Raw genomic sequence first — 19,467 nt, forward strand, 5'->3', positions numbered from 1 at the left:
CAGCCTAAGTGCGTAAATGTGGCTGGCATTCTTGAAAACGTTGATCGCTATCAAAAGGAAACGAGAGTGTGGAAGACGTCTTCTCTACGCAGAGGCCTCTGCCCACAAAGCCTGGGCAAGCCCACACTAAGAGAAGCTAAGTAAGCACTAAGAAAGTGGCAGGGGAACCAAACAAAAAAAAAGATCTTTTGCAGGCGGCCTTACCTCTTTGCAGGCGCGAGGACTTGCTAGAGACGGATACTGCAATGCTTTATTTGCGCATATAATACAGTTACGTTCCTGCATATGCGTTGAACTGAAGGCTGGACAGCTTGACGAGGCTCTAGGCAACGCTGTGAACCTTAGCTTATGGCTGTTTTGAGAGCAAAAAATGTGTGTAGCAAAATGACGACGTTACAGCAATACATATTTTATTTCTTTATTTATTTATTTATACTGCGGAGTCGCTTGACTCCAATGAGTGAAGCCGATATTAGGAAATTTCACTCGCTTTCTGAAACATTGCTTCATACCACGCAGTGGCATTCTAGCGAGCCCTTTCAATGGCTTTGGGAAACGGGGAACGTTGGACTTCGTTAGTGTCTGGCAAAATCCTCATTTTCATGTCTTGTGTCTCAACGCTGTCGGGCAAGAAGTTTTGTTAGGAGCTCTTCAGAGTTTAATTTGTACAGGGTCGCATTGGTCCAAGTCGGCGCTTGCTCACTCAGTGCGCTGTGTCGCCAGAAAGGTGGCGATCTGTCCCGGCACGACCTTCACTACCGTGTCTCCCGTATCTCCAACCAAGGTCGTCTGAGGCGCGTCCATGCGTATGTCTTCTAGCGGATGAGGGGTTGCGTTCGGGCGCTGCACGGGCCAGCGGTGTCGTGTGGCACCCGGAAGATATTGGTTGGCTCCCAGCGTCAGTGGTTGTATGTCGTTGAGGCGATGGCCTGCCAGCAGTCGCTGCAGATCACAAGCGTGGGGTCAAAGAATGAGCAAAGGGGACAGATTGGTGTAACGGTCAATAATAAGCCAACAGTGCCTTCCGACTCCGGGTTCGATCACTTTACTCACCCCTCGCTCAATTAGTATCTTCTTAATCAAACGAGCGACCAATCAATCAATAATTAATGCAGTCAGTCAGTTATATGGTTCAATACAAATATGTCTACAAGACAAGAACGTCTCGACCGAAGAACCGCATTGTTTGGTTTACACCAAAATTTTGAATATTTGACGAATGCGCTACAATGCAAATCACAAATTTTTAAATTTGTGAGTCCGTTATCTAGCTTGGCAACGATATACTAATAAACAACAAAAAACTATTTCATGAAAAGGAACGAAGCATTTGTGCCCTGTCAGGGGCTATATAAATGTTTGCATAGCGAAGTGTTTTTCAAGTGCTGGTCTGCTTTCTGTGCGTGAAAGTTTCCGGGAATTTTTCTTGACAACATCTGGTTGCTTAGAAAAAAGTTTTGTTACATTATGCTCTTGGAACTCCAAAATAATCCGTTGGATGGACCGAATTCATGCATCTATTCGAGGTACAGCTCTTTTGTTATCTGATTAACAAAACAGGAAAGCCTAACACAGAAATACCTGAACATCGAAAGATGAAAACTGGAAGTCTCCGATATCTCATAAAGGTGGTCTATATTTTGAAGCGTACAGAGAATTGCAGTACCAATTTGGTGCCTGGTAAAAGTTTATTCTATGGCGCTTTTGTCTATGGTGACTTTCGCCGAGGAAGCAAAGAGGCATGTCATTCTGTGGAAATTGAATTTAAAAATTTTCTAGCAAATCTATGTTAACCCATGACACCAAAAACGAAAAGGACAAAGTGATGACGGAGTGAATGGTGGGGTAGTCTACCCTAAGTTATCCGGGCACAAAAACTGTCTAAAACTGCCAAGGAATACGCACAGACACAAAAAAAGGGCCACAGAATGCCTGTTTAATAAGAAAAAAATTGAATCGTGTTTTCCTTGGCGTCCTTTTAAAGACGTCCATCGGCACAACCTGTGGACATGAAAGTTTATGCCTAATAATACACCCCCCCCCCCCCCCCTCCGTGAACGTTATTGCTTGCTATACTGATGCTGCTACTATCATTTGGTGCGACCAATAGGCGATTAATTTATAGGGGGCCGGCACTTACCGTGACGTTAACGTCAACGGGAGCGTCAGTGAGCCCAAGATGCTCGAGTCGAAGCAGAACTTGGCTTGGCGAGAGCCGCTCCAAAGTCAGCACGTGCACCGTGCTAGGCAGAGATGACCGCAGTGTGGAAAACTGAACACGTGAAGAGTAATGACATCATAAATCGATTGGAGGGAAAATTTTTTTTATTCACATACCCTAAAGGCCCCTTTCAGGCATTACATAGGGGGGGGGGGTTGTAAAGTTAGAAATAAACCATACTCCACACGTAGTTCAACAAGCAACACAAATCCAAAACAACAGGTAAAATCGGAAAAAAAAGTACAGAAAATTCGAAGTTGAGCATATGCAGGAATCGAGCCTTCCTAATTACAATTTATTTGTAAAAGACACTTAAGTTTTTGCACTAATTCGCCATGATTTAAGGTGAAGACAATATCACCCGGTAACTTGTAATGGTGAATAACTAAAGACGTGGGTACGTGCGAAGATTGGTTTGATTTTCAGAGCATGATCTAAGCGCGGAAAGATACGGTGGGTGGGTCTAATACAGTATGAAGCGAATGAAGAGTGACTGTGATACAATCTGCGAAAGTGTGATAATAGTGCTAGTATTCTTCTCTTTTCGAGTGATGGTAGCTTTAGCGACGCTTTGATTGCCGTTATGCTGGACACATGCCGTTATGCTGAACAGATTTAGTGTTCATTTCTGCAGCGCTCGCTAATGTCAACACACAGAGTCAAATGCACTCTACTGCTGCTTGATTAAGTTGACTGGTTTATTAATAATCTTTAAATTGGTTCCTCTAAGCTGCCAGAATATTGAACTGTCCAAACTCAATGGGAAAAAGTTTTGCCCCTCCGCTCTTTCCTAATGTTGTAATATGACCGAGCAAAAGAAGCTGGCACTGAGAAGCAAATAGCCACGAAGAGCATTCGCAGCATGCAGCACACAGGCCTAATTATTAGGGCAGCGATGCGATCATGTGAAACAAGAAATGCAGCTTTGCTCGTTCTGGCCGAGCACATAGACAAGGACTGAGAGTAAGGTAGATGGACACAACAGACTGTCAGTCCTTGTCTTTCTTTGTGGCTGTCAGAAGGAGAAAAATGAAATGTCAACTGTAATAAAAAACTTTTCAAGCAATGCATAAATACGCTAGAAAATGTCTTGTGAAAATAAAACTGTTAATAAGAATCTTTTCCTACCATTGTAGACACAAGGAAGCGGTAGAAAACCATAAAAATTGCTACCACACGAACGCATGAGTTATGGAATATCAGTCCAGGGGTGATGCAAGCTACCAGTGGTTGCACGTAAGATGCTTTCATCTTTTATTGACTGCTGACATCATCTTCTTGGATGTTACTACACGGCCGCCATTTTAGGCAATTTCTGACAAATGCAGCTTTGTCGCTGAAGTGCAAGAAATGTATTTGTGGCGTCAGACAGCAGGCATTAGGAAAGCCCCTCTCATTATTCATTGACGACTTTTCCACCTCTGAACTATTTACTTACATACAGATATTATTAGCCCGATCACATAATTTCGGGACGAAGGCTTGCCTAGTTAGCTTCAATTCAGTCCACTGTTGCACCAGTCACGGTCATCTTACCTTAGCGACCTTATTCCCACACCACCGGACTCTGCCTTCGTGGTTGAGTATTTATTACAGATGTGAATGTGGATATAGTAGTGTGGCGGGATTAGCACTAAAACATTAGAACAATGACCTGGACTGGCGATGTCCAGTGACCAATCCATCACCTCAGGTTGCGCAGCAAAGTTTGACAGTTATCAGGCGCGAGCGTCGCATGACGGCACTCCCACAGATGCGTACCTTTTCTTGCTTGGGCTGCCATCCAGCGGGAGCGAACACCAGCACCGGCCTGTAAACTAACTGCAACGCCTGTGGACGCAACAGCTGGCGAGCCTCCGACGCGGTACCCAGGAAAAGGAAGTGCTTCCCTCGGGCCACCAGTCCCTGACCGTCACTGCTGGTTTCTTCTATGGTCTCTGGATTGCCGAGGTCATCGTTAGTCATGTGGTACCGGTGGAGCTGGGCAGTTGATGTCGATGGTGTTGCACGAAAGGGCACGGGAGGTGGGAGCACAATGTAAGCAACAGGCTACCGCAGCAGCTGCAGAGAAAAACTGCCTGACGTGCAATCGTGGCAAGTTTGAGCTTCGAGGCATTTGCTGGCAAGCACATGTAGAATGTGTAGCAAAAGTTACCTTTTAATGTGTTTTCTAAAACAGTATGGGTAGCAAGCTGATAAACCCGACATAAATGTGTAATAGTCAGCATGTTCTTGAGTACAGCCATGAATAATATTGAAAGTGAGCAGATATGTGCATTTCACGTTTTGCGTGCGATTAACTTATTATAATCTGGTACAATTTTCGACCGCAGTTAAGTTCCACCCACATTTTACATCAGTGAAAAATGTTAACTCCCGACAAGGAAATGGCCTGATGTTTAAACTTTCGTCTTGTTCTAAGCAAAATTTCAACGAAAGGGAAAAAATCTCAAGAAAAATACAAAACACTACGCGCGAAATTTTTGATGACCTTGGTTTGGTTATTAAAGTGTTACATTGCTAAGTTGAATTTGTGTACCGCGAACCTTGGGCTCGCGATGCTGTATAACAGCCACTTATTACTGATACCACTACCACTCGCACATGGCAAAACTGCCGGCGTCATGTATGTCAAGCTTCGGCAAGTGAATCATCTAGCCTTCACAAGCCCCACAAGCCACCCCAAGCCAGGTCCATTTGCCAGAAACACCAGCCGCCACCATCCACGTAGCTCCACCCTACACAATGCCGGCATTCGCTATAACACCACTCAAGAATGGAAGTAATTATTTGGCAGGCGATGAGCGGGTCAGTCCGGCGAAAATGCGTAGCATTCGACTCATAATCTTTTGCATGACGCGACACGTAACACATGCTTCTTTACAACCACCTTTATTGCACACTAACACTTCCTGAACCGTCTTGACACTTAACTTCGCATACTTTATCATCTGGTCCATCTGTGATTTCTAGTATTCACCCGCACTCAGTTTTAGAGTTGGCGCGCGTACAATCACTTGAACGGAAGAGTGCCATCAGATGAGCCACACCACCATTCTATGTACGTTGCCCTCCTCAGCTCACTTTCCCCTTTCCCCTGGATTTTTCACAGTAGACACCCACCAAGTTATTCCCGTAGAGACACTCTTAGCTTGCTCATTCCTCCGCACACGTCAGAACGTCCTTTCTCCTTTGGTAGCCACCCGGTGGGTCTTCCGAACCACCGGCCACCTGTCATGTGAAGGTTTTCTAGAACGGTGGACCCCTTTTTTTCCCGACGTCAAGATTCTAAAGCCGTGGCACAAAAGCAACGTCTAAATCGGATGTGAAGATGCAGTTGAACAGCCAGCTGCCGTCCAGAAGCATTAACCAATAGCCAGCCTCCCGCGGTACTCATCCTATCTAAAGGGCTGCCCACCTACCCGTCGTCATTCTCAGCCAAGCTCCCCATTCCACACCAAGCTCCAGAAACTTCACCCACCACCAACTACTCACCTACTTCTGCCTAACTACATCATTTAAGAAAAATAAAAACAATGCGATTGATGGGGCCGAAAGATAGGCATTTGCTTAAGAAGACAGGTGGAAAAATTTTACAACATGGGTATTGAATGCTATCGGATTGAAATGTCTTTCGCTTGAGTTAAGGCCGGGATTAGACTAAAAGCATCAAATCAATTATCGAGGCTAAATCGAATACTTTCAGCTTGCTGGCATTGTGTTTCACTATTATATTGTAAATTTTTAAGATACATCTTAATGTAGCTTATGTTAAACAGCTCGAGATATATCCCAAGTTTCAGGAAAGACCCTGCTGTCTGTAAGAAAAACCGACGAAGAGTGCAGTTTTGGAGTATACGCTTATATCAAACACTTTTTCTTGTCCTGAAAATTGCGCCCAAAATTTCGGAGAGGGAGCAGTCCGGCGTCTGCTGGTAGGTTGAACTCTGGCATCCGCAGAGGGCAGCACTTTTGAACAAGGTCCAGAACATTTAAGAGACGCAGATGCAGCATCTATATCTCGTCCAGCGCACTGACGTTACATTCCGCTACCGAAAATACCCTTACTAAGGCCCAAGACCTGTTATTTCTGACTTTTTCCTCCCAGCAGTGGCTTAAAAGATTGAGGAATTTTGAAGACGTGGGCAAAATTTCAGTTTGTAAAATTCCTTGGAAATGTATAAAGGTTTCCTTCGCGCCAATGTTTAAATTCCCCGACGAAGGAAAACTTCCTCGAATGGAACATGACTGGTCTGGTTCTCTAGAGCCGTAGGATCGCGAGTTGGTGGTGTTGTACATTATACGTCTGTAGAAAGAAGCTCGAAACAGGACGACCGCGATAGAAAGTGCTTGTCTCGTCGTCTTTGTTTTGTGGTAATTATGGTTTCCCCTTTCTTCTCAATACTACAAGAGAATGTTTTAGAAATAACCGCCAAAATAGACCATAATTCAATTAGACTCGCGTGTTCCCGGTCGCCGCGTGCAGCCCTAAGAGCCGTCAGACATATGTCCTCACCGCAGGAGTGCTGCTAAAATCTTATTTTTGAATATTTATATGATTCCTACATGTTCCCCCAAAACGCTTCGTGCCAGTGGACGTTTTACAAGCGGGGAACATAAAAGGACAACCAGGGTACAGCACACAGAACAGAGGCCACCGAGGGCTTCCAGAGCAATAAGAACGGGCAAAGTCAACACACTTCGCCCATGCTACTGTCGTTGAAATTAACCGTTGCAATACATTTGGTTTATGAGGGTTTAACGTCAAAAAGCCACTCAGGCTATGAGGGACGCTGTAGTGAGGGGCTCCGGAAATTTCGACCACCTGGGGTTCTTTAACGTGCACTGACATCGCACAGTATACGGGCCTTTACAATTTCGCCTCCATCGAAATTCGACCGCCGCGGCCGGGACCGAACCCGCGTCTTTCGGGCCAGCAGCCGAGCGCCATAACCACTCAGCCACCGCGGCGGCTTGTTGCAATACGTGTAGTGTTCATAGAAAACACAAGACAACCATTAAGAACATCACTTAACTTCAGGTACTGCATTATGGCACGCCGGAAGTCACCGTTTAGTAGCCACAGCAGTGTGCTACCTTCGCCAGCCTCGCAGAACACCGCCGCATGCACAGTGTCAGAAAAGAACGGGTAGTTCTCCTGGAGGTAGCATCTTGCAGCGTCGAGGGTGACACGGAGCTCGTATTGGCGCTCCGGCTCCACCAGTTGTTTCCGAAACCATGCCGTGGCTCTCAATTGATCGAACGCGGCGGCGTTGTGATTTAAGACAGGCGGTGCTGGCCCTCCGTCCAGTTCCATTCTCACCAATAGAAGCACGCCACCTTGTTGAGGTGGCCCTGGTTGTGCTTTTGGGCAGCTCAGGCACGGCCAATGTGCGGAACAGGGTACCGGCAGAATCTGGAGGCACCTGGGTTCCAGCGCGATTGACTGTGTAGAGTCCTGCCACATTTTCTCTGAGCATTTTGGCCACCTGGGCACGAGGGTGTTTCTCACACAACGCCCTTCAGGTGAAGTTCCGAGGCGGCACTGCGGTGGCTGAAAGGCTTCGAGAAATCGGTACTCTGGCTCAAACCTGTAGCAGCGAAGGTGCACCGCGATGCGTTGCAGGCTGGGCGCCGGCCCGCCGATGAAAGAAGACAAGGCGGAGCGCTCCTCAAAGTGCGGCCGGTTGTACACTAGCACAGCGTGGATTCGCTGGTGGTGGCCAGGCAACCAAGCTATGAGGAAAGCGCCGTCGCGTTCCATGCGGCCGCCACGGTACCTGATCCCGTAGTCATCTGTGTCTTCGTAGGTGCGGCGACACAGCTTGGCCGGCTGGAACACGGCCAACACCAATTTTGCCGCGCGCAAAGCCTTGTTGCACAAGGTTAGCTGGTCAATGAGCCGGCATGCTGTTGGCGTGTCCATGGAGCATGAAAGCTTGGTGCTAAGGCTACATAGCGAGTGCTCGAGGCGCAAGGGACAATTTGCCCGCAACACCCACTGCTATTCTTTGGTGTAGGGATGGTAACGCGACTGCTATGCTGACGTTCAGGGTTCAGCTCCTGCAGAAAAATTTTTGGTGCTGTAATATCAGAGGAAGCAGGCGCGTTTCCTCAAAAGCGATGTATTCTCCGCTTAGAGGAAACTCAGGCGCTTACGCTGCCATGCTTGAGGCCTCCGAGGTCATTCTGGGAACATGAAATTGCTTCTTGTCCTTGTTCGTGCTTCTTTCTTGGAGTTCCAGATCTTCACAATCTTCAGCATCGATTGCACTGAGAACACACCATTTCATCATACAGAGGGGAGTGCACTGAAGCCGGCGCGTTTCGCAAAGTATCGAAGCACACGAAGCCTAGCACTCATACGAAGAGGGGAGACTCTACCGCCAATGGGTTCTTCTTCTTCTTCACCCCAGGTATATGGCACATACCCACGCGGGGGAATTGGCCAAGGTGTAGTTGAATAAACAAAGAAGTTTCCATGGAAGATGATGTGCTATGGGTCCGTCTTCGTCTTTGCCGCGGTCTTTGCTAAGTGTGATGATGATGATGATGATGAGCAGCTCTGTCTCTCAACTCGCTCGATCCTGGCTGTCTTGCTTATGCATCGTGTGGGCTACAGCAGCATGTGCATGTAACAGCTGAGTTGCTTGCCACGCTCCATAATGGAAACTATTTGCATTTTTGTTACATTTGTGAATCGGTGCATTACTATCATTATCGTTTCAGTCCGATAAGTTGTGCAGCGCATCTGGCAAATTCAGGGCCCAGCAAAACAGCGCCTTTGCGCTCCACATTTATTTTGGACAGATACCTCTTATATGTCTTCAGTGTAGAGAAAACGTGCTCTTTTGAACTGAAGTTTACGTTCCTGGTATCCTTGAAACAGTCAGAACATAGTAGCTGGCAAAAAAATTTACCGGGGGCACTTAGGGAACTTGCGAAGAATGCGAAAGCATTGCAGTTCTATTCCAGTTCTCGTCCAGTTGTATGCAGTTATATTCCAATTGCATTGTAATTCTATTCTGAATACGGCCCACTTGTACTGCAACTGTATTTATTGTTTTGTAGTTGAGCGGTTTCAAGTACTGGCACTGCTGACTATTACTGCTGAATTTTTCGCATTTTCTTGCTTTTGATGACGTCACACTGTTTCGATCAATCGCAAGTTCTGTGACGCCGCCACTTTTTGGGCGATGTCGGGTTTTCATGTCGATGAGCCGTCTGGTGCTTTCGCACTAATGATACAAGAACGCACGATGACAAAATGACGACTACCTTAATCTGTTTCGAGGTTCAGGTGTGCAGAGCAATCTCTGGTGCGTTTTTAGCGTTCGTGCTCTCTTCTATTATGACTTTATTTACACGATGCATGTACGCTGTGCGTAGCTTTCTGTAGTTAGTTTATGGCGAACGTTTGCGCGCGAACTCTAAAAGCACTACATTGCTCTGACTCATTATTTACGTCCTTCTAGCAACATTTTTTTACATGCTTGGTAGCCATGCTTACTCTGCTGAATAATCCCCTGTCATATCGCTCAATATTTTAGCTGTCTTAATATTTCACCTGGGCACGTTGTGAAATATTTATATATCATTTTCTATTTTTTGCACTTTCTTTCCATTGCTTGCTATAATTCTTCGAACTCGAATACTAATTTCTGAGCTGTCTTTGGTATCTGCTGTTGCATTATCGTATTATTTTTTTACCACTAATTGATTACAGATGTTTGTGTATGCCGCGCCATAACTATTTCGTAGCGTGGCCTTTCAACTACTTACGTTCTATATCTAAAGTTCCCCACTTTAATTTTAGATGTCATTGCTATGGCACTTTCGCTCTAATTTTGTGACAGCTTGCTGTTTTGTCGATGTTTTAGGCATATTACAAATATATGAACAGCGCATTTAGTCAGGTATTCAAATCGCGAGAGATTTACCTTTACTGCTTTTATATATCCTGTCTTGTATCAAAATGCAGCCTGCGCTGTATTTTACCGACAAGTGTTGATATCTTTCAAGTTAAACGGCCGAGACATCGCTTTCGCTGAATCATTTTCGTTCTCCCATCCTTTAGCCGTAAGCAGGAAAGTTACCATCAGCTCAATGTGTCCCTTGCGCAGGCTGGTTCCACCTTGGGCACGGTCCGGAAGAACCACCATCTGCAAATCCTTGGCCTTGTCCTGCGGGTGAGGGTGAAGTGTAGTGAAAACCTCCGAACGCGAGTGATACTAGTGCCTTCGTTGTTTGAAACGCGAAACATAACAAGTGTGTTTCATCTCAGATTTTTACTCTCTTCCGTCACGTTTTATGGTGTGTGCTTTGGGAAAGCGTAATCAGCACCTGACAAAGCAACAAAGTGTTTTTTAAAAACCTAAAAAGATTTATTTGAACAAATATTATTGCGCGTCATGCTTGCTAGAATTCTTGTAGCTACAAATTTTAAGCCAGACAGCAAAAATTATATCAGAGTAAGCCATAACACGAAGCTTAAGCCGTGGCGCTGCTGATTTATTTCAGACAATTCTTTTTTTTTCTGTTGATGATAAGTAGGAAAGGCAAGGCGAACAGTACTGCAGTGTGGGCATATTCACATCAACTCGCAGTTTTGCACAACTTGGTTGTGAGAGACGTTTATAAACTATAATAGCTGAGTACGTTGCCAGCAACTCCAGAATAATTTCGAATACCGGTTGTACTAAACTGTGCAACGGAAACAGGCGTTTTAGCATATCGTCTTCATCTACATCAGAAGACTACAATTTACTGCTCCATTATATTGAGTGGGAGTCGGTTGGCCCTTTGCATCGCTATGCCGCTAAAGAGATAAATTCAATGCATTTCATTGGAGTCTCATGGAACCCATAACTAACGTCCTTACTTTTGCTCATTGTTCTGTTGTTTTCACCGTTGCAGGCCAGAAAATTTACTGTTCCTCTCATTTATGTTTCATTCGAAAATACTGGAGGTGCGGCTCATCATTTTTGAACGTTATCTCCACCGTAGGTGCCTGTTTCGTTGCTTTCCTATTTATAATCAACAACAAAAAACGATTGTCTTAAATAAATCAGCAGCACCATGGCTAAAGCTTCGTGTTATGGCTTACTCTTATATAATTTTTGCTGTCTTGCTTAAAATTTGTAGCTACAAGAATTCTAGCCAAGCATGACGCGCAATAATTATAGTTCAGATAAACCAATAAAAAGGTTCCTACGCTCATGGCTATCTCGGGAGGACATAAGTGGCATGGAGAACTCTACTTGATTTTCTGAGACTGTTGGGAGGTATGCATATTGCGAGATACTAAACGGGAAAAGGGGGGACAAAGGAAGTGTTGTGCTTTGGCCTCCCTTCTGTCACACTTTGCATCGTAGCTTGTGGCTCACCATAAAGTTCAAGCTTTAACGCTTATGTTCGCAGGAAGTTGCAATCAGCTAGCCTGTCCAGTAGTGACTAGTTCGAGCTTATTATTTTTAAAATCTTGCCGGTCTTTTGAAATTTATTCGGCAGCAATGTGCTCTCAGAATGTTTCTTTGTGCCGAAGGTAGAATGTATTTCGCGCAATAATAAACACATTAAGTTCTTTCTTATGACTCCATGATGCACACAGAAGCATCACAGGCCTGTTACTTTTGTAGCAATGTGTTGTCTGCTCACAGCTTAACATGTGTCGGAGAACCGAGGTGTCATAAGGTCCAGCTTACCTGAATGTATATCCAGGAAGCCACTGGATAGTAATGGGACGAAATGGGCCACTTATCTCCTTCTCGGACCGCCGCCCTGCGCCCAGTCAATAAATAACCAGTCGCATTCCAAGTTTATACGTGAAATGTGTCATGCATTCCTAGCACGTCAACTACCCAGCATGTTCGCGGGAAGTCTTTTAAACTTTACGCAGGCTCAGGAGAGCGTCTTGCATAGCTTGTAAGAGCCTGTTTCACATAAAAGACTTTGAAATTAGTTCATTGATTTTGAAATGAAAGTTCATACTTTCAACTGCGGTGTCAGGTGATGAGCTTTGCATGACTACCGTTTGATGTCTAGAACTGTCTATGGTTACAGAGGGATGTTTAATGCATACAGGAAATAACACATTACATATATTGCGTAAATACACACCCGTTTGCGCTTCTCAAGTTCGTAAACGGCATCTCAAGATACTGAGGGAATCGCAATTGCGCTAGTCATATCTAACATTCTTGGACAAAATTTCGAATACTCGAAAACTGTAAGGCACCGTTATGAATATAATGAACCTAATGGTCCATTCTTCCAATGTACAGCAAATTTTTAAAGATTTTTCCGTAGCTCGCATCAAGCAGTTACGACTACCTTAGATAAAACAACGGGGAGCGCTACTGACGAGTGCAAAACGTTAACAGTAACAACTGCAAGCCTGCTGACGGGAGATCTGCGGATGTATTGATTGTGATAGTGACATTTTGCGATATATACAAAATTGCGCTCATAAACTTTTCCCATTTCAAGAATGCTTTTGTCCAGAATTATTGGATATGTATACGAAGCCGCAAATGTTTCATATGGCTCTGAAGAACTTTGAATTGGGTAATTAAAAACAGCCATACTTTCTTCTCCATGTTGGTACTCACATAGAAAGTTAGAGAATTGAAGTGCTTAACTCTGTCATCACCACTAACAGAGATGCATGACAAAATGCCTGACCAACCATTACCATTCATTTCAATCATGCTCAAAAATGTTCCAAAGTTCAACTACTAACCTTAGCCGGCATCAAAATCTCTGACACCCCTGATCTTGAAGCAAAACCTACTCAACCGCGGCTGTCCAGTCTAGCTCTCTTGGGCATCACTTTCAATTGTGAGGCAATTGTGTTATAGTGTTGGTAGATATAGGAAGATATAGTGTTGATAGAATGTTTTAGGGGGAGCGCCCAAGGAGGAGCGAATAGAGCGATTGCAAAGGTGAAGCGATGGCCCCGGGTTCGAACACAGGACCTGGATGAAATTTTCTTTTACTACGAAGTTTCTGTGGCAACAGTATAGCATTCTTCTGTAGCCGTATGGCTGTGCTTGGGTGGATGCGAATGAGTAATATGCTCGTGTATTTTTGTAAGATGCGTTTTATAGCATAAGGTGAGAATGATCTTACTATCCGATGAGTCACAGAATGTTGCTTTTCGAACCTGCGCTCGCACTGAGTAGTAAATACTTTTTAAGAAAGGTAATGGGCTGAGGTTTTCAAAATAAATAGCAAGAAATCGGCTTTTGACGAAAGGAAATGGCGCAGTAATTGTGTCCCATATCTCGGTGGACACCGCTTCACGGCGTCGTCTTCATCAACTAATACTAATAACGAAATAATCTCGTCGGCAGACGTACCGACGACCCAGTAAAGCAAAACGAGGAGCCAACGAGGATAAACACACACTTTCACACGTCTACTCTGTTTAACTACGTTAAAACCCTACCACGTTTTTGGACTATGATGATGGAGCTCTCCATGTATACTATGTTATTGCCACAACCAGCTTAAGCCGTTCGTGGTTATTGCACACTGTGACGTCCTAACTCACGTCCTGTGCACGTCCTTCCAGCCGTTACTGTCCGCGTAGAATCCCTCACTGCGGAGGTCGCTGTCGAATTTGCTGATCACGTCACAGCCCGTAAAGCTTTGCTTGGTGGGCTCCGCCATCCTAAAAATGGAAACAAGAACGACGGGTATTGGAACAAAACTTTTAAAATGCCGACCGAATGGCAATGATATACAGTTCTAGAAGCACCCTAGCATCGGTCCGCAAACAAGAAATGACAGAACCTAATATAGCGTTCTTCCTAAAGGCGAGCTGTGTACAGTCATGCGTCTGTATAGAATGTAATTGCATGCGCCAGCAGATGAATGCAATCTTAGTGAACACTTCGGCAGCAGGTGGGGTTACATTGCGCGAAATTATGTTCGTGCCATCGGTACTTCCTAGCGATCTTTGCGACGTTGTGTTGATGGGTGCCGCCACACAATAGGCGCATGTTCTCCTGTTCTCCTTCACCTGCTAATAAAGACCAAAACCTCTGCGTGGTTGAAAGCATATTCGGATAAAGTCAGGATCATGGAGTAACGAGGCTGCCGAACTGTTTGAACTGCCTGTGAAAACCAAGAATAACTTTGGGATCGCCGAACTGCATCCAGAAAGAGTGCCTGTTAAGTTAACCATCAGCCTGTTCCGAACAGTTCAGAAGATAGTCTATTCGATGAACACCCTTCTTCACTACAATACTTGGTATTTTTTGTCTTCTTTGCTTGTGACTAATCGGTCCTTTAAGAAACGCTGCCTGTAATTCTGTGGGAACTTAACGACGCTTAACAGTTAGTCATGTGCGTTTAAGAAAATTGCGTACAAGAAAGCAACTATTATTACTTACCTATCGCAAGTTTTACGTTTAAAGGGATAAGCGGCCGTCAAATAGCATTAGGAGCAATAGATTTATTGATTGAGAACATTATCTCAGAAGGGGAGGAGGCAGCGGGGAGGGAGAGAGCTCTTAGGCTGGGTAGGCCTCCACTACCCTTTGAGCCTAATCTAATATCTTGTCCTGGAGGTCACTTTACAGCGCCACGGGGCACGTGGGGGCAGCCCTGAGATTTAGAACCGTTTGTCGAGATGTCTTGGGTTTGGGGAAAGGTGGACTGCTGTGTCTTGTGCAAGGGCTTTCAGAAGTTCCAGCACTGTATGGGTTAGGGCAGTTATTGCAACAAACTGCACGGATTGGCTCTTGTTCCACATCTTGAAGACATGTGCACCCACCGAACTGCTCAGTAAATGCTCGTGATATGGTCGAAGATCAGTGGAAACTTGTCAACGCTTAAACATTCCGTTCTTTCGTTAAGCCATGAACGGTCACGGGGTGCGTAGTAATTTGGTTCCTTTACGCGCCTGCAGGAACTGGCAGCATTACTTCTATACAGGCACGTATCTTGCCTATAGTTTAACAGGAGACACGATGCGCACTGCCTTTGGGTATTACGCAATGTCGACTACCTGGCAGGTCGCTTCACACTGCAGTTCGACAAAAATTGCTTCTTCAAGAAACACTGAGGACGATTTCATAAATTTCTATTTCTAGTGAAAATCATTTTTTGCCCTTTTCCGCTATGGTCATAAGTGTTCGACGGAAAAGGGCTCATATCTTGACGCTAGAATTAGACATATAAAACCTATATTTTTTTCGCGCCAAATTATTCCAACTCGTGACGCCAAAACATTGATCACCGGTTCTAAATGAATGGCGGTGAAATCGACCCTCGGAAATTTCTGTACAAAGATCGGTCTTGACGACCATACAGTTACAGCTGTAAACAGCCGGTGCCGTTCACAGCAGTTTTAGGTGAAAGTAGCGCCTTTATCATTAGAATGCAGTACTCTATTGCTACAAGCCAGCTTCAATTTGTCTTAAATGTCAATTTTACGAAAACACCCTGGCGCCACTTGGTCCCACGAACGTTTAGCTAAGCTTACAGTTCTGTGAGTGGTCCCACAGTCCAGGTGAATTCGATGAAGGGACTATCACTGTGTAGCGTGATCACTTGCGAAATGTAGTTGTTGAAGATCTGGTGGATTTCTTGGACGAGGGGACCCTGTTGAAGAAAGCGACATTAATAACAGAGCCCGCAAGCAGCTGAGGCGTTATTAATCACGCGTTTTCTTGAACTGCCTGCTGGGCGAGGTGTTGGTATATCATTTTAAGTATTCTTTTTTTTTCTCAATACGCGTATCCTTACTCTATTCACATTTCAGTCAAACTTATTTTTAGAGAGATTTCCCGACAGCAATATTTGCGTAACATCAACTACTGGTAACTTTCTTCTGAAAGCGTGAATTCACAATTTCGATTCACCCTGTTTGGTGAAAAGGCAGAACACACTTTCGAAACGAAAGTTAAGATGACTAACAGTCCGGAGCGCAAGATCTGGGGGCTCTTAATAATGGTCACTGGCGATGTCACGCATGTCCCTTGGAAGTTCTCCTGTTTTTTCATTCAGACAGCACTCTGCATTACAGTGCCCGAATCGGTTCAGATATTTTCCAAGCAATTTATTCTTTGCACATAAACAGTGCACACCATATGCGCATGGTTCTGTCACCGCAATGAAAACAAATATCTGGTTGCTCGATCAACAAAGTTCAAACGTTCACCGATACCAGTGCATTGAAAACATGGACACTGCAATCAAAGTGAGCGCATTTATCCACGTATATTCTAGTTTCGAAATATATGGCGCCAGACTTTGCGCAGTAGAGAGAGCTTGCTGGTGTAACAGCAATGGTATTTCTAAGATCGAAAACAATTAAAGTACGCTCTCAGAACCAACCACGCCCAGCCGTCGGGCGCTTTTGGTAAAACTTTGGATACTAACAAAAATCATTTAGGACACAGCAACAACCATTGCTGCATTGTTTGGACAATACACAAGATTTAGCTGCTTGCTGCAGATGCAGTGGCTCGCTAGTTGCATACCAGAAGCTCTCGTTCGAGTGACTAGTCAGCGCAGACGTTTTAGCGTAGATGTGCCCGCTTTACCGGACTCCTTCAGCGGGGCCAGCTGCGCGTGCGCATCAGGTGTGCGGCAAACCAATATACGCCTACGCTATCACGTATACGGCATGCTAAAAGCATCTGCTTCTGAGCAGAGGCCGGTGTAGCTCAATTACTGTAGCCTCTGTCGTCAACTGGCCATAGAGGGACACCGATGAGAAGCAGTTAATTTTTTTTTCTGTTAGCGAAATTCGATAGTTCGGCATTTTGTGACTTTGTTGCCGGTCATCTGGCGGCGAAATATAGATTTATGGCTGAGTAATTTGGATTCGAATTTTAAAAAATTCTTCCCACTGCTTTAGCTCTAACTATGGGCTCCCCGAAGAAGTAATAACCGAAAAAGTGACAAACTAGCGTAAACGTGGGAAACCTGATTGCTGATTGCAAAGAACGGCGGCCTGCACTTTAGAGAAATCAACCTCACCCTGAATTCCATCTTTTTGAGGGCTGATGCAGGGGTCTGGCAAGATAGTTCGAGCACTGAGGAGTCGGCAGCGCCGGCAGCAAAACAAGCTAGTGATGCAGCAGCTGTCATCGCCGAGCCACCTTGACAACTTATGAGTTGAGGCTGGTACGTATGGATAAGTTTAGATTATCTAATAGCAGACCTCGTAGCACTGGCTATGCAGCCCAGCGTCCTGGTACGTTCGCGAAGCAAACACGCCAAGCGATGCGGTTGCAAACGTGGCGGCTCCCGTAATATTAGCTAGATACAGGTGTTCTCCTCGTCGCAGGTGCGTGTCATGGTATGAACTTCGAGCATGGAGCACTTAGAGAGGCATTTTGAGTTCCTCCGCTACTCTGCACTTGTAAATCGAGGCGCGTCAACAACGAAATAACGAAGGCCCGCTAAGTGCATAGCCACGAAGCGCCAAAACATACCGAATCTCAGCTGGCTGCCTGTTGCGCCGCCAAGCATACGTTTTGTTTTGCTTTCGACCATGACAACGACAAACCAGCTTTACACCGCGAACGCAATATATACACCCATAGCTGCTCGGAATTTCGCATCATTGAGTAGCAAATCGTCTTGTGAGTCAATATCTTTTTTTAATGTTAACGAGCGCAGTTGCTGCGATCGTATTGTATAACCGCCTCCAATCCGAGTGACAAGTCCTGCACAGTAAGCCTTTATGGCACTTGCCAAAAAATTAAAATGTTCAACTAGGAGGCTACGATGCATGTCGTGTTGGTGGACTGCGGAGCAAAACTTTTTGCATTTGACCTCCTACGACACGCGGCTAGATTCGTAACAATCACATTGGGCTTGCCGGCAGTACTCGGGTGACCTTGAGTGCGACCCACCGTGATGATGCGGTAGGTGACTTGGTCACCCAACTCCTGCGCTTCGTTAGTGGCAGTGAAAACGTAGTGGCCAGGCATGGAGACGTTCTCCGGGGCTGCCCTTTCGAACAAGTACGCGGCGAAGGTTTGCCTCAGCTGCACCGAAACCTTGGAGCCGTGCAGGAGGACCGAAGAAAGGAGACCCGTATTTGGATCCCACGTGATGTGGTATCTCTGGGAAGAAATCACGACAGGAAACAGAAGGTGCATAATCATGAACTGTACCCCGACATTCGGTTGTTTTACACAGGGAAGCAGTTTTTGCTGAGTACTGCACAGCCCAGAATAAACAACTTTGCGCTGCATAACACACAGCACCATGACATAGCCCGATGAAGCCTATCATAGCTTATGCCAGGAAGCTCGAATTATTTTGATGTCAGATTACGTATCTTCGCACTTGGCTGCAGGTCTTCGCGTGACATACCAGAGCAGAGCCTTAAATAACACAGTATAGAGCACCATGATATACAACACCAGTGCATAGCCTGATGCAGCGTTATCACAACCAACTAGGAATTTTTAAACATGCGATTACATACCCTAGCATAACTTATCATAGCATAGCTTACCATTGAATAGCATAGCACAGAAGAGCATAGCATAACATAGCCTATCATAGCGTAGAATAGCGTAGCATAGCCTAACACAGCAAGCACAGAAATGCATAGAATAACGTATACCTGTCATAGAAAAGCGTAACATTTAATAGCATTACATTACCTAGGACATCCGAGTATAATCAGCAAGCCGCCTCGAATGTCAAGACGTGCTAGAAATTTACCAGCGGTGCGCAAGTAGTAAACATTTCAGACCCTTAGAAAGAAGAGCACCATAAGAACCTAGCATCTGTGTTAGCCACCCCTGTGAGAAAAAAAGAAGCGGCACGCAACATACATATGGTCCACGTAATTAAATTTATAGCAGTGATTACCAGCAAAGAAGTGTGCAGAACCGAGTAAAGTTTCACTGTAAGATGGATGTTACTTTTTTTACGTGATAGACGCGAACTTATTTCAAGTCACGACATGAATTTTATTTGGAAGTGTGCTGGGAGATGGGAGAAAAATATATGTAATAGCAGCCAGGATTTGCTGATAGATTTTGATCATCACAAAAAGGAGGCACCCTTATACCATGTTTCATAATCTTGTTGACAAGAAGGAACGGATTCAACTCTCCAATAGTTAAAAGCGGCTGCAAAGGTATTTCTTGGTTTCATAGATACGCAACGGAAAGAATTCAATCAATGGTAGTCACGACGTCTTTTCATAAGATGCTAATGCTATGCGTCTATTATGTCCTGACTCGTCCCGAAAACAGATCATGGTG

At 45.0% G+C, this 19,467-nt stretch overlaps 1 protein-coding gene across 1 annotated transcript in view; it reads right to left on the reverse strand.

Annotated features, from left to right (window-relative positions):
- Nucleotides 1-539: 539 nt before the first annotated feature.
- The window catches only part of LOC144108204 (lysosomal alpha-mannosidase-like), a 43,610-nt gene continuing 24,682 nt past the window's right edge, over nt 540-19,467 (reverse strand). Inside the window, exons 16-23 of the mRNA XM_077641482.1 lie at nt 18,097-18,309; nt 15,714-15,832; nt 13,776-13,895; nt 11,926-12,001; nt 10,318-10,404; nt 3,983-4,201; nt 2,141-2,272; nt 540-942 (exon numbers count right to left, since the gene is read on the reverse strand). Of these exons, the coding sequence (XP_077497608.1) occupies nt 700-942; nt 2,141-2,272; nt 3,983-4,201; nt 10,318-10,404; nt 11,926-12,001; nt 13,776-13,895; nt 15,714-15,832; nt 18,097-18,309 (1,209 nt within the window). The 3' untranslated portion in view covers nt 540-699. The remainder of the gene's footprint in view (nt 943-2,140; nt 2,273-3,982; nt 4,202-10,317; nt 10,405-11,925; nt 12,002-13,775; nt 13,896-15,713; nt 15,833-18,096; nt 18,310-19,467) is intronic.

This window comes from Amblyomma americanum, chromosome 10 (assembly GCF_052857255.1).
Source record: "Amblyomma americanum isolate KBUSLIRL-KWMA chromosome 10, ASM5285725v1, whole genome shotgun sequence".
Lineage (NCBI taxonomy): Eukaryota > Metazoa > Arthropoda > Arachnida > Ixodida > Ixodidae > Amblyomma > Amblyomma americanum.